Source organism: Pseudopodoces humilis, chromosome 7 (genome assembly GCF_049639895.1).
Source record: "Pseudopodoces humilis isolate 2021_Gansu_Grassland_sample_001 chromosome 7, ASM4963989v1, whole genome shotgun sequence".
Taxonomy (NCBI): domain Eukaryota; kingdom Metazoa; phylum Chordata; class Aves; order Passeriformes; family Paridae; genus Pseudopodoces; species Pseudopodoces humilis.
The window spans coordinates 2167939-2182700 of record NC_142206.1 but is presented as its reverse complement, the minus strand read 5'-3'; the positions used below and the strand labels follow the sequence as shown (position 1 = coordinate 2182700).

At 39.8% G+C, this 14762-nt stretch overlaps 1 protein-coding gene across 5 annotated transcripts in view; it reads left to right on the top strand.

The window, feature by feature from the left end:
* Window positions 1-14762, top strand: part of HIPK3 (homeodomain interacting protein kinase 3) — a 68079-nt gene that overhangs the window by 15701 nt on the left and 37616 nt on the right. For 4 of the 5 annotated variants that reach the window (XM_014259012.2, XM_014259011.2, XM_014259010.2 and 1 more), the window contains exon 2: window positions 1137-2232. In XM_014259012.2, coding sequence (XP_014114487.2) covers window positions 1139-2232 — 1094 coding nt within the window. In that variant the 5' untranslated portion in view covers window positions 1137-1138. Of the gene's footprint in view, window positions 1-1136; window positions 2233-14762 lie in introns of those variants that run through there. The other variant, XM_088057521.1, reaches the window with a different exon arrangement.

The window sequence follows — 14762 nt, the reverse complement described above, 5'->3', positions numbered from 1 at the left end:
TTCATTTGCATAAATCAAATCACAGCTTCAGAATAATTATGCTGTGCTTTTGGTTAGTTTTCATTTGATCAGAGTCACTGCAGTATCTAGCTCAAGTTTTATGTGACTCATCTGCAATTTAAGTACCTATTACCAGAATTTTCATGTGCTTCGTATGATTAAGTGATCTAATTAAGTTATTATTGGTATTGAATTTGTCTCTGGGAGCTGATCAGACTGATATAAACCATAACTTCCCTGAAACCTTGTAGCTACACCAGGGTCCATCCAGAACCTTTTTTCATAGTATTTGGCTTAACTACATGATAGACAAGTTTAGTTAGGGCTGGTGTTTGACAAGTCTGGAAGGGGACACTGGGTCGGTGCATGGAGGACACCTGGAAGGTAGACTCGGTGCCTTTACCCCCTTGATTCTGTCACTGACACACAGATTTCTGCAATGGGGTGGAACAGAGCTCAGGGAAAGCAGCTGCCTTTCGTCAATGGATTGGGTTACTGTACATCGTAAGTTACTGGAACGTTGTCGTTGTTTATGTGTACATACCCATGCCCCCTAAGTTATTTTGGGCTCCATCACATGGCTTGATCACTTTCATTTTCGTCCCAGTGAAATTCTTTGATCTGTGGCAGTTGTGACATTTGTCTGTTCTTGGAAGCCTAGTGGTGTTTACAATGAATAGGTTGGGTACTTTGTGTAACAGGTAGCGCTGACTCACAATTAAGAACTTCTGAGTTATTTTCATGGCATCGTTGCTAAACATTTGAATTGGTTTCTCAGTTGTGTTACTGAACACTGTGCTACTTTTGTGTGGAGAAATGGTGGGAGGTTTTAAATGAAAGTTGAGTTGAATAGCACAAAGGTAGGACCCCAGCTTGAAAAATGACATGTAGTGCTCTGCTGTAGCCTGTCTCAGCTAAAGCACTTAACTGCAGTAACCTGCTGCTGCTAAAGTCCTCGTGTGGGCACTGGTAAGGCCTTGTTCTGGCCACAAGAAGCTAAACAGAAAACAACTTTAGACCAGCTCATTTGGAGAACATAATTGTGTCCTGATTTTTCTTTTAGAAGTAGCGGCTGCTGGAAAGCTTGGAAATGCACACAATTTTCACGTGTTTTTTCTTTTTCTCTCCCCCTGTAGGTATGGCCTCACAAGTCTTGGTCTATCCACCATATGTTTATCAAACCCAGTCAAGTGCCTTTTGTAGTGTGAAGAAACTCAAACTAGAACCAAGCAGTTGTGTGTACCACGAAAGAACCTACCCGCAAATCTATGTGAACGGTAAAAACTTTGGAATTTCTCCCCACAGGGTTAGTACTTTCTTTCAGACTAAAAACCCATTTGATAGACCTCGAGGACAGAGCTTTTGGTTGCAGTCAAATGCTGTTGCTTTAAAAAATACTGCAGGTGCTACAAAAGCGTTGGCAGCGTGGGCGCAGCAACCTCAGCTGGAGGCCCCTCGGGCCGGGCCGCGGGGAAGCCGGTCGGATATCCTGGAAGGAGCCCAGCGATGTGGATTGAAGCGTAAGAGCGAGGAGCTGGATAATCAGAGCAGCACGATGCAGATCGTTGATGAGCTGTCCATCCTGCCTGCAATGCTGCAGACCAGCGTGGGCAACCCGGTGACTGTGGTGACCACGGCCGCGGCTTCCAAGCAGAGCGGTACCAGCGGGGATGGAGATTACCAGCTAGTGCAGCACGAGGTGTTGTGCTCGGTGAAAAACACCTACGAGGTTCTGGATTTCCTGGGACGAGGGACCTTTGGACAAGTAGTCAAGTGCTGGAAAAGGGGGACAAATGAGATTGTGGCAATCAAAATCTTGAAGAATCATCCATCGTACGTGCGCCAAGGGCAGATAGAAGTGAGCATCTTAGCGAGACTAAGCACTGAAAATGCTGATGAGTTTAACTTTGTGAGAGCCTATGAGTGCTTTCAGCATCGTAACCATACTTGTCTGGTTTTTGAGATGTTGGAACAGAATTTGTACGACTTCCTGAAACAAAACAAATTCAGCCCTCTGCAACTGAAAGTAATAAGGCCTATTCTGCAACAGGTGGCCACTGCACTGAAAAAACTAAAAAGTCTGGGTTTAATCCATGCTGACCTCAAACCAGAGAACATCATGTTGGTGGATCCCGTTCGGCAGCCTTACCGGGTCAAAGTCATAGACTTTGGGTCTGCCAGCCATGTATCAAAGACTATTTGTTCAACCTATTTACAATCTCGGTATTACAGGTAGGTGTCATTTATTTTGGTTTTTCACCTGTTAAGGAACGAGGTTTTAGCATTTCTTCAAGTTAAAGGCTTAAATAATTACTCCTCCAGGAAGGATAATTTGGAAAAGATAAAACCACCTAGGAATGTGAAAATTAAGTAGTTGGTTGCCATTTTGAACTTGCTCTGAATGTTTTTATAGTGCTGTCTTTTTCCTGGAAGGATGTTTTGTGTTGCTCTCCGAAGTCATCAATGTTGAGACCTCTGTTCAAAAAGAAAAGGAAAAAAAAAAAATCTTGCTTGTTTAGGATGTCTTTCCAGGCTTCCTAACATGATGGATTTTTTTTTTTTCCTCTAAGCAGCTGGACAGTGTTACTAGAAGTTTCTATATCCTGTTGCCAAAGATTATGTAAATGCCTCTGTTTTTCTCCAGCACTTGTAAATATTTTCCCTAGTTCTTAGAAACTCCATTCTGACTGAGTACCTTCAGCAGCTGTAGAGTTTAGTAAACTTCTGGATTTAGGGAGTAATAGGATGCTTAAATGTTTAGGGTGATACCAGAAGGGCATTTAAAGTGATTTTGGTATATGGTTGCATTCTACTTTTGCCTGAAAATGGATGTATGCTTTCAGTAGTTTTGTTTGGTTATTTTTTTAAAGCTTTTTTTGAGTAGTTACCCAATCTGCCTCACATTTGAGAATTAAAGATTTAGTCCTTTTGTTTTCCTTATAAGCTAAACTTGTCTTGATTGAAGATCTTTTTCAGTTCTGTTTTGCATCACTGGCAGTCGTTTGTGCTGTGTATTGCCCGTCTGCCGATTCAGTAAGAAGCTAGTAAAGTAGGACAATGAGTACTTTGAAGAAAATTTTAAATATTTTACAGCTGTTCATGCTAGAAATGAAAACTTGTGCAGTGCAATTCCAGGCTTGATGAAATCAGTGATTGGGGTTCATGCCAGAGGAATCTATTTTTTGACGGCAGCTTGTAAACAAGAATGCTTCATGTACAGTGCTCACATAAAATATTCTAATTCATCACCTGCATTCTGTATTACTTAATTGCAAACTGCAGCAGAGGATTTAAAAACTACACAGAGTTCATCAACAGAAAACTAAATTGGGAAACATTATGGATTGATGCATGCCCACATTATACAGAAATACAGACTAGAGGGAATAAAAAATTAAATAACTTAATTTTGGTGTTCATTTGGTGTTAATTTGGGAGTTCATTTTGGTGTAAAAGCTGTACACTACTTAAGATACTTAAGGTTTTGGGACTCTTAGTAGAAATCAGGCTTGCAAAGATGGCAGGAGTTCTGAAGAGGCTCTGGACAAGAGCAAAGGTCTTCAACTGGTCTGAACAGAATCATAATCCAGCAGATACTCAAGATGGATGGTCTGAGAATGTTTCCCTACCTGTTTTGGCTTTTCTATTTATTGAAGCAATTACAGATTATTATGAGCTATTGCCATTTTCCCCTTCTCTCTCCCCAAAAACTGACAGAGGGGAGGCTGTGGACAGCCAGGCTGGGTGGTCCTATTATAGTGCTTCAGCCTCAATTAACTACTTTCAGCAATTTTTTTTTTCTGTTTCAGATGGCTCAATAAACAATATATTGTTCTTTCTTAGTTGCCTACATAAAAGTATAGTAGCTGTAGTCTTGTTTTACTTGGCTTGATGTTGCTAGATACTTTTCTTCAGATTTCAGAACAGGAAAATCCTTGAGATACAATGCTACAGTTCAAAATATATTTCTCTTTTGTGATTTGGTGCTTGTATTGCACTCAAATGTGAGCAAGTGGGGTTCCCTGTGGATGTTTATTCAATAATATCATCCCCCAAGAATAAGATTTGTGGGTGCATATACTTGTCTTGCCTCAATGGTGTTGAGTGATACGGACCCATATGACACGTGCACCTAAAATTTCCTGCTTAGTAAGTTATGCTTAAGTGCTTTGTAAATATTCAGGCTTCAGTAGATCATATTCTTTGTTTTGTACAATTTCATAATCTTTCTATGAAGTAGCATCCAATCAGTAATATTTGAAAATCAAAAGGGCATAAGAAGAAAAATAGTTAGGGTCCATCTGCTTGAGGGGTTTTTTTATTAATATATAAATATTGGTTGAGATAATTTTGAAAAAAAAAACAACAAAACAACTATACTTTGAAATTATTTTCAACAAAAGGTTTTACTTTTGAACAGATTTTCAGCATGCTGGATTTCATCATGGATGGTGTAGCTCTTACCAGTTGGGTGATTTAAACTAACTTTGTGTTAGTGAAACTAATTGTGGTTGGCAGTTCCTCAAAATTTCTTTTTATTCCATTGCAAGCATCAGAATAGTGTAAATGATATCAGAAAATAGGGATTGGATTAAAAAGGTTTTTAAATAGATGATGCTGGGGAAGTTTCAGGAAAGGTCTTACAGAAGAATGAGAAAGGCCTTCAGGGAATATCTTGCATTGAGATGGCATTTTATTTTAAAAGAGATTGTGCTTTTTGTCAATCAAATAAGGGGCATTTATATATAAAGTACAACTGTAATTAAATGTATTTTTGTATTAGAAGAGCCTGGGAGTGACAGTGCAGGTTTGACCTGTTTGACTATGACATGTTGAAACAAGTTTTACAAAACTGAATATATTCCATTGCAAGCATCAGAATAGTGTAAATGATATCAGAAAATAGGGATTGGATTAAAAAGGTTTTTAAATAGATGATGCTGGGGAAGTTTCAGGAAAGGTCTTACAGAAGAATGAGAAAGGCCTTCAGGGAATATCTTGCATTGAGATGGCATTTTATTTTAAAAGAGATTGTGCTTTTTGTCAATCAAATAAGGGGCATTTATATATAAAGTACAACTGTAATTAAATGTATTTTTGTATTAGAAGAGCCTGGGAGTGACAGTGCAGGTTTGACCTGTTTGACTATGACATGTTGAAACAAGTTTTACAAAACTGAATAAAGAGAAAAGGTTGTTTGGTGGTGGTGGTGGGTTTTTTTGTTTGTTTGGATTTTTTTTTTTGGGGGGGGGTGTGTTGTTTGGGGGTTTTTTTTAGTTTTTTCCCCTCAGTCTGATCATTCCTTCTGTTTTTTTTTGTTCCTGGGACCATAGTGAACTAATGATCATGAGAATGGAGAATGCTATGAGGTCCAGTGTTAGGGTGTTTATTTTGAATTCTAGTGTCACTATTTTGCATCTGTAAGAGGAAGTGAGTAATGAGTTGGAAAAATGAGTAATAAGAGGATTAGGACTGAAGGAGGGGAACATCATGTAGCCAGGTGGATGGATAATGGGCTGACTTACCTTAGCCTATAGCAGAAGGAGAGGTGATCTGATGATGACTTTTGGAGATCTTAGGGTACTGTTATATGAGGAGAGGTCCCAAACAAGTAAGACTAACTCAATTTTAAAAGGATATGAGCAAGCAGAAAAATGGAGACAGACTGTATGGAGTGATAATGACTTGATGTTTTCCTGTTTCTGTTTCAGCTTTGTCAAGCTAAGAGAAAATAAGAAAATGGTTCAAAGAAGTATGAAAAATAGTTTTTGACATTTTCTTACCTTTTGGAAGCTCCTGTTTGTTATATTGCTAGAAATTGTTGAGTATGGGTATGAATAAATACCAGCCACGACACACTGTCTGAAATCACAGATGATTTTTTATTTGTTTTAAAGATCAGATGTTATTCTCAATGCTCTTTCCTTGAAAGGCAGTGTCTGTGCTTAGACGTTCTTTTTGTGCTGGTCTGGATTTTAATAGCTGTGGACTAGAGAGATGTGGTATTTGAAGCCCTTTTCTGCTTCTGGCCTCACACGTTAAGACTGCTGACCTTTTATGAGTGATCTAAGGAGGTAAATAACTAAGCAGTGTGTACATTTTCAGAAGAAAATACCCTTACGTCTGGTGTAGGTGATCAAGCCTTTGTCATTTATGGAAATGGTGTGAGAAGTGTGTTACTGTCCTTTTGGTCAGCTGTGCCCCAAATCTTGAAGAGGGGAGTGTTGAATCCCAAATGGAAAGCAGTGCAGGCTGTGGAGGAGGAGAATCAAAACATCTGTTTCTAAGTCTGGTCTCTTTAGCTCATCTGGTGAGGCAGAAAGTTTTCCCAGGGCATGGTGTTTCTCTCTGGAAGTTATTTTCCCTTTTTTCACCTCTTTCCTGAGGTGAATGCATTTAGGGGAGCGTGTATGAGAAGAGAGGCTTCAGAATGGCTCTGCAGTGAGCAGTAACCTCCAAGAGGAGTCGAGGGAAATGGTCAAGGTGGTGCTGCTGCCCATCTGCTTCAGGGAGTCAGGTTACTTTCCTTTCTGTTGCCATGGGTAGCAGTGGCCTTCTCAGTGTGTTGCATTCAGAGGTAACTCTTCAGGGAACTGCTGCTTAATTTTTATTTTTTATTTATTTTCTTTTTTCCAAGCAGAATCACCTTCTTACTGATTTAATTTGGGTTGTCTTCCTAGGGGGATTTTGGAAATGAGTCTTCAGTAAACCTTACCAAGCTCATCATTCATAAAATCCCTGTAATATTGTGGGTCTGACGGTAGCCACGTGCCATTCCTGCAGCACAGTCCCCAAAGGGAGTTGAACAGTGGCTCATCATGAGCCCATGGAGCTGCCTCCGTGGTTATTTCACCTCCTGTCTCCAAAGAAAACATCATCTTTGTGCTGTGTCAGATTATATTGCTGGTAGAGTGCAGCTGGAAGCTTGACTGAAAATGTGTTTTGAGGCTCAGCACTTGGTTTCCCAGCCAAAGGATGTTCCTTTTGGCATCCAGGGCTCTGCAGGCAAACTGCTGTTCAGCATAGCCAAATTCATTGGGAAAACAAAACAAGTGGGAAGCAACAGAGCTGATCTTCCAGATTAAACTGGGCACCAGCTGGACCCCTCAGGCTGGTGGGCAGCTGCAGAGATGTGGCAGAGTGGAAGGTGTCTGGTTAGTAAGAGATGCTCATAGCTCAGAAAGGCTTTTCCCCTGGTGACAGCAGTAAAATGTGATCCTGGGTATTCAGCAGTGCACTCACAAGGAAAAGCAAGTGATGTGAGTAGATGCCCTCGATGCAGTCACCCCATTCCAGAACTGGACAGTGATATTCCCCCTCTAGCTTTCCAGCTAAGGGTAGTTGCTAATCAACAGACTGGTTCCAGACAAAATGCCAAATGTCAATAGCGTTGCAGCGGAGCTCAGAGAGATGGAAACATTGCTGTTGGATGTGTTCCTGGTGGATGAGAGCAGGCTTTTCCTCCTCTCCTTCTCTTGCCCTCCTCTCCCATGAAGATCAGTGAGGACAGAGGAAAAGTGATAGTAATTGTGTTCTGTGGTCATTGTTTTCACTTGCCCAGTCAGTTCTGCTGCAGCTTAAAGATCCATTTGGTCTGATATGGGCTCTTCTGTTTTAAAGGGTTTTGGAAGAAGAATAAAGTAGTTGAGCTGTGTGTGGTTTAAATACTACCCATGGGCTGGGCTCAGTGAGGGCTCTGTGCGTGCTCTGAGGCTGTTGCAGCAGGACAGCTTTGTATTTATGACTTTTGCAGCTTTGTGCTAAGTTTCAGAATAAACCACCATCAGCTTATGCTGGTTTTTTTCCCCCCCTCAAATTTATGCAATTTTACTTGACTTCTTGTTCTCCTTTCTTACATGCATTCTTTTAAATTAGGGAAAAAAAAAATTCTCATGGCCATAAATTCCCAGATGTTTTCTCGCTGGCCTGTGTAACTTGGTTAGATGTGGTCCTTGTCACTCCAGGGACTCCTGTGAACACAGGGTGACAGTGACTCTCCCTGGAGTGGGTTTTGGAAGTTGTGTTTTCTCTCTGGAGGTTGGGGCTGTCAGCAGGATGCGTTGTTATGACTCAATTACACAATCATTGCATCCGAGTAACTCGACCATTTTCTTCCCCTAATATCAGATCAGCATACAACTTCTGTATGTTTAAAATAGCAATTACAAACCTGTATACAAACAAACATCTCTCTTAATACAGCTTTTCTATAAAGCAGTGAGCAGGGGGGGAAGTTGTACAAAGCTGACGTCTCAGGAAGAAACTGCCTTTTCAAGTTCACTCATTGCTGTCGCATACTTGAAGTTTCTAAATGAGCTTTATCTAGAGTGGGGTGTCTTGAGGCTTTTTCACAATGCCTAAAATTCTTGCTCAGTATTTATTAAATTTTGGGGTTGATATGTTTTACATGAGAAGCAAAGCTCTGCTCATCAATTGATTTTTCTGTCGGTTTGGGAAGCGCGGTGCGAGAACAAGCTAAAAATGCCTCTGTAAACAACTTACACTTCAACATGCTAGCAGATGTTATTCTATCACTTTGAACCGTGCATCACTGAAGTGTATTGGGATATCTTAAAATAGTCAGGGGTGGTGGCCAGAGATGGTAGACTTCTATAGATGGTGAGGTAGTTTTCGCTGCTGCAGTGAAATAAGCCAGAAGTACATGCTGCTGAGGTCGTTTGCTTGCTCAAGGTCAGCCTGTTCAAAGTCAGCTGCTCTGCTGTGAGCATGGTTACTGTCAGTGCTGTGTGTAAGAGAGTCCTGATAATGGAAGGAATTGCTGTTACAAGTGAATTGGGACACTTAACAATTTTTTTTCCCTCCTCTTTAAAGTCGCAGAGCTGCGGCTGCTGGTTTGTTTCCTTATCGGAGCAAACGGAACTTAACGTCAAGATAAGCTTTTGTGGCTTGTGTCTGTGAACAAATTGTTTTATAGATTTGGCAAGGCTTTATTTGTACCTTTTGCACACTGTTCATTAATTGTTTTATTGAATTCCCGTTTTTAACTTCTATTTCATGATTAATGGGACCTAACAAAAACCACTATTAGTATCATCCAAAAGCGGCAATCTTAGCTCATCATAACTTCATGTTTATGTAGCTATTTGATAATAGATGTATTTTTGATTCTCTCATTATTTTCCAGTCAACATAACATAGTCTCTAATACCTTATTATTCTCTGTTCATAGAAAGTAGAAAACAAGAGTACGTTTTTTGGTACGTTTTTGGCTTCATGTTTGGTAATTTTTTAATTCTGTAGAAAAGGCTGTCAGGGTTACTGTAATTTTGCAAGTTTTTAAAGTTTTTTTTTCCAATCCTCTCTGAAGATCCAGAGGAGACTCATGGGGATGGGAGTGGATGAAATGGCATCCAGCCTTCAAGTTGAGTTTTTTCCCTGAGCTAGACATTATCTGAGTAACATAACCTTGGATAACACATGAAGCATTTGAAGGTACCACGTACCTGCTAGAGATTCTAGAGATTTCAGCCCAGATTTCAAGTTAATCGTGATGGCTGGAGCAACAATGTAAATCAGAGTTCAGGTGAGGGTTCTCTTAGTCCTTTGGTTGCTTCAATTAAACAGAAGGGAAATTCTTTCATGATTTTCAAGACAAAAGAGCTCTCGGTTCATGCTATATTTCATTTTTGCTGAGGTTGAATGATAGACCCGTTTGCCACGGCTAAAGTTCTGGGAAGCAGCTTTTATTTTTCACACATTAAAATAGATCTAGTGAAATGTGATCCCCCCACCTTTTTTTTTTTTTTTTCACACTGATATTTAAGTCACAAAGATCTGTTCATCGTACATCTGTGCAGACGTGAGCGTGGCTCTATCAAGTATCTCAGCTGCAGAAAATATCAGCGGTGCTGATACCACCAAGATCAGTAGCTGCAGTGCTGTGTTTGTAAATATTGTGACAAATTGCTCCCACTGGGCCTCTTCTGCAAATCTGTCTGTGTATTGCTGCTGTAAGAGCAGGTGGTACCAGATCTGAATCAACGTGATGGGAATCCAAGCCTCTGCACCATCCCTTGTCTCGTCCTGACATCCTTGGCTTGAAGGGAGAGGTGTTTTGTGGTTTGTGCTCCTTCTGCACCCATGGCTTTCACCAGGAGTGAAGAGGATGGAGCACATTTGTTGACTGGAAAATCAAGCAGGTTGAGCGAGGGCAGATTGATATCATGTGGAGTCAGACCAAAACCAGCAATAAAATACTGGGGAATTAAAAACCAAAACACAAGAGAAGAAACCTTTTGTGAATTCAGGCACTGATTGGAAAGTGGTATGGTGTCTAGGATGAAAATAACTGTTGGGGATAGAACTAAGTAAAATTAAAGTTTGTATGACAATAAATTGCCTGAAATCTCTGGACTGTTAAATTTTATACTGTATGTCTGAAGGTCCTTGGTCCTACAGTGCTAGCTAATGTTTTAAAGGTTTTGGTTTTTTTTTTTTGTTTGGACTGGTAATAAAACAGCTTCCAGCAAGTGAAATGGGATTAGAGGGCTGGGAGAAACAAGCCAAAAGCATTTCACAGATAAGATTTTCAAGCAGTTGCATTTTGAGACTATGATGTTGCCTTAAGAACATTTCCCCCTTTGTAAATACCAAGGATATTTTGGTTGTCCCAGGACAGTGCAGCAGTCTCTCACAAAATATCATCTCTTTATGTGGTTCCTTTTTTTTCAGAATTGCACTGCTGCATTTCCATCAGTATTTTAATGCCTTCTAGGATGTTTTTTGAGAATTATAGGGTCTTAGCCTTGTAGTGAATCTTTAAATATTCAAAATGTTTAAACCACCCAGTACTCCATGATGAAATCTTTCACAAGAGTGCACTTTATTTTTTCAAGTGTGGTGCACAAAACCTTTTTTTTAATGTTGAATATTCAAAATTACTGTGAATTTAAAATGTATCTTAATTGCCCAAAATTGATTCCAATTGAAACAGATTTTACCATTATTTTTGTTACTTTCTCTCAGTAAAACTTATTTCCCTGATAACTTTCAATGTGCATTTCACAGCTTCTTTGAAAAACTGGAAGCATCACCTCACTTATGTACAAGGCTTTTATATGAAGCTTTTAATCTGCATATTATTGTTGTTTTATCATCTGGAAAACTGTTAGGGTGTGCTGTAGGTCATACATCAGTAGTAGCACTTGATACTTTCCAAAAAGATATGATGGCAAAAGCCATGTTCACACTAACAGTAATTGGATGTTGTTCTTGGTGCCTTTTTTTTTGAACCCTAGTTAATATTTAAATTTTTGAGCTCCTGATTTTCTCACTCTTTTCACAGCTTGCCATCTGGTCAAGATCTAGTTTGTTTAGTTTCTTTAATAGAAATTATACTGTATGTCTACACGTATTTTGTTGAGTGTTTTTGAAATCTTGAGGTATTCTTCAAGAATACAAAGAATACAAAGTGTCTCCTGAACCTCTTCTCCAGGCTAAACACCCACAGCTTTCTCAGCTGCTCCTCATAGGATTTATGTTCCAGATCCTTCACCAGCCACATTCCACTCTCTTGCTGGCTCAGCATTGAGATGCAGCTGGTTTTGGACACTTCACCTCTCTGGAAAAGTAGCTGGAAGTAGAGCAGAGGGCTGGAAAGTATAACCAGGAGGATATAATTTGTAGATTATATGGTATGGCTGCTGACTGCTTTGGTTTTCATATAGCCTTGAATTATTTCAACAATTTCCAGTAAGAAAGTATTCTTAAACTGAAAGCTTTGCTGTGCACACAGAGGAGCTGGGACAGCTCTGGAGCTGATTTCTCACAGTTCTGTGCATCTTCTGCACTAAAAGAAGTGAGGTGCTTAATTGATTCTCAAGTTTATTTCTGCTGGTTTTTAACTGGTCTTTTGGCCCTGCCATGAACTGGGAATTTTCTCTCACTGAGTTGACAGTGATCTGTTTATTTCTGACCAACACTGCTTACATCCCCAGTGTTGTCTTGCTTTATGTAATTTTCCTATTTGATGTATTGTTTAATATAGGCAGCAGTTGTTTAGCTGCTAAAAGCCTATAAAATAAAGTTAGGAAACCAACTGATATTTAACAGGGGAAAACCCCTGCAATCCTAGAGGGTATTACATAACAGGATAATTAGGAATTATCATTAGTGCCCCAGTACTCCACCCTGCCTTTGGAATGACTGTCCCACAGGGATGGTTGCTTGTGGAGTGGTGCTGTGTGCCATTTGGGATATTCAGTTTGTAGCCATGTAGTTGCCTTCCTGAAAGATCATCTTCAGGATTGCCTAAGACAAATTAGCACAAATTTTGTTCCACTTAATCTCTCTACACACCACTTCTTCTGAGGTTATGATTATTAAGCATTTACGTATATAAATATATAAACTTTCTTCATGTGTCTGTAGCATCATTATTAGACTGTGTACAAATACCATTAAACGGCTCCCCACTGAATCTGTTCTAACATAGAGGTATCTGATATAATTAAAAGGGAAACCCCTAAATTTAGTGTAATATTTAATTTACTAAATTGGATGGAGGTCATGCCCAATGTGGTTTCCTGTTCTGCAGGTATTTTTTAACATTTCAGCATTTTCATTCTGTGTATCCAGAGGACTGAGCTTTTGTGAGACACTCACCTGCAGGCTTGTATGAAATAATGAAATATTTCATTATTAAGGTGAAATAGCCCTTCAACCACTTTGTTAACCAATGGATATAGGTCACATTCCCCCAAGACACAGAATCTGGATCCACTGTTACTATTTCAAAGAAGGTGATGTTACATGAATGTGGAATGCCAAATGCATAACAGCAACCTCAGCCCTTCCCTCTCCTTTAATGACACAATGAGAATTCTAATAGAAGTTAATGACTTTATAATTAGTGCTGTTCTTTCTCCAGACACAGGAGACCTGCAATTTCCTGGTTTTAACATGGTCCTTGTTTTGGGTTTCCATGTATGAAATTGGATGTTACAGCTCATTTCTCCTTGCTGTTGTGCTTTGATTTTAGCTTTGCTTTTTAAGGTTAGAAAGATATTTTCAAACATTTTTCCCTTTTTTTTTTTTCTTCTTGTGGCTGTGCTTTAAGAGACGGTCTTTCCTTTGTGAGACAAACTGAACATTTTGTCAAGCATGTGATTTACATGCTTTGAGATAAAAGGCAGTACACAGGTTAGTGTGTTTCAGCAAATCAAAAAGTAGTGCAAGTTCTTCAATGGCAGTCATTGGAATGGATTAATTTTGCAGTTTTTAAAGTGACATTGCTTAATTCTTAATTTTTCTTCTGCATGTGACAGCGTCCATTTAGTTCCTCTTAAAGATTCTTTGTACATTTTGAGTTTTTCATGAAAGAATAGCTACAGATAAATTTCTCAAATTTCTCTGTGTATGTTCCACCTCTTAAATTCCCAGTGGTTGAGCTGTGAGGACAAGCAAAGGCATTGTTTTGAGAATGGACTGTGATCAGCTTGTTGGAGGGGGCATTTGGTGGCCTGCACTTGCACTTCTGAAATGGGTGGTGCACAAAACTCCTGCAATAAGAAATCTGATGTTTGCTGGATGGCTGTGATCTAGTGGGGATTTTTGGAAAAACTTCAGAGCTGACCTCTGAGCTTTTTTTGTCTGACTGATTAATGCGCATAAAGTGTGCCTTTGTCCCAGTACCACTGAACCTTCAAGCACTTCAACCCAAATCTGGCAGGAGATGAAAAGGTGCCAGAGGTATGAACAGCAGCTTCAGAGCAGTGAGGAGATTCAAACTTCTGTGGGGTGAAAAGGAAGAAGTTGGTAGTTGTCCTTGGTGTTTTGCAGTAGCTGTTTGGCAAGGCAGAGTGTGCATAGCTCTGGAATAACTCAATAATGTGTGTGTTGCCTTTGTATGCTATAGAAAACAAAACAGAGATTGAGGGTTGTTCATTGTTGTCTGGGAAGAGTACTAGTGCAAATTTGAAGAAACAGCAACAGTGAAGTATAGTTATGTCCAGTGTTTGTTGATGGGTTTGTTTACATTTGTGTGGCATGACAGCAGATTCTCTTCTTCAGCAGAATGTGGCACAAGTGCAAAAAGCTTCCTGACTTCTGGAGTGGAAATAGTTTCCTGATGTTGACTAAGAGCCTGGGTTCCTGGTTCTCGCTCCAGCTCATTGCTCAACGCTTGCTTCTCATGGCACTGCCACTGCAAGAGGAACAAAAAGCTCTGCAGGCAGGGCAGGGAACTGTATTTAAAACAAAACAAACAAGACAAAACAGCTGTACCCCCACAAATGCAAACCAAAACCCCTCCACCCAGCAACCAAACAAAAAGCCACAAACCCCCAAAAGCAAAAGGCATCCCCACCCAAAAAATGTGCTGGGAAATGGGAAGGGAGTGTGTGTTCAGAGATATCTGTAGCTGTACAGACCTGTACTTAAAGGATTGCTCTCTCAGAGCAGTGTATTACTGTATTTAATTTTTCTTCTGTAAGGTCCTTTGGTTAGGTTTTTAACCATCCCATGAAGAAATAAATACTTTATAATGTTTTGCTTGCTTTAAAACTAGTATGTTGTATCTTGTGCCAGACTTCTGTAGGTCTGGGCCTATCAGTAAATATCTGAAAAATTAAAATAAGCCCAGATTGTTCTAGAATATGCTTCGATGCTTGACATCTGAAATAGCGTAATGTGGGATTCTTCACATATTTCTACTAAGCACTGTCCTTTAACTGCGGTGGCTTGAGCAGGAGGGAAAAAGTACTTCATGCCTGTAAATTAACTTCAGTGGGAGTCATATTTAC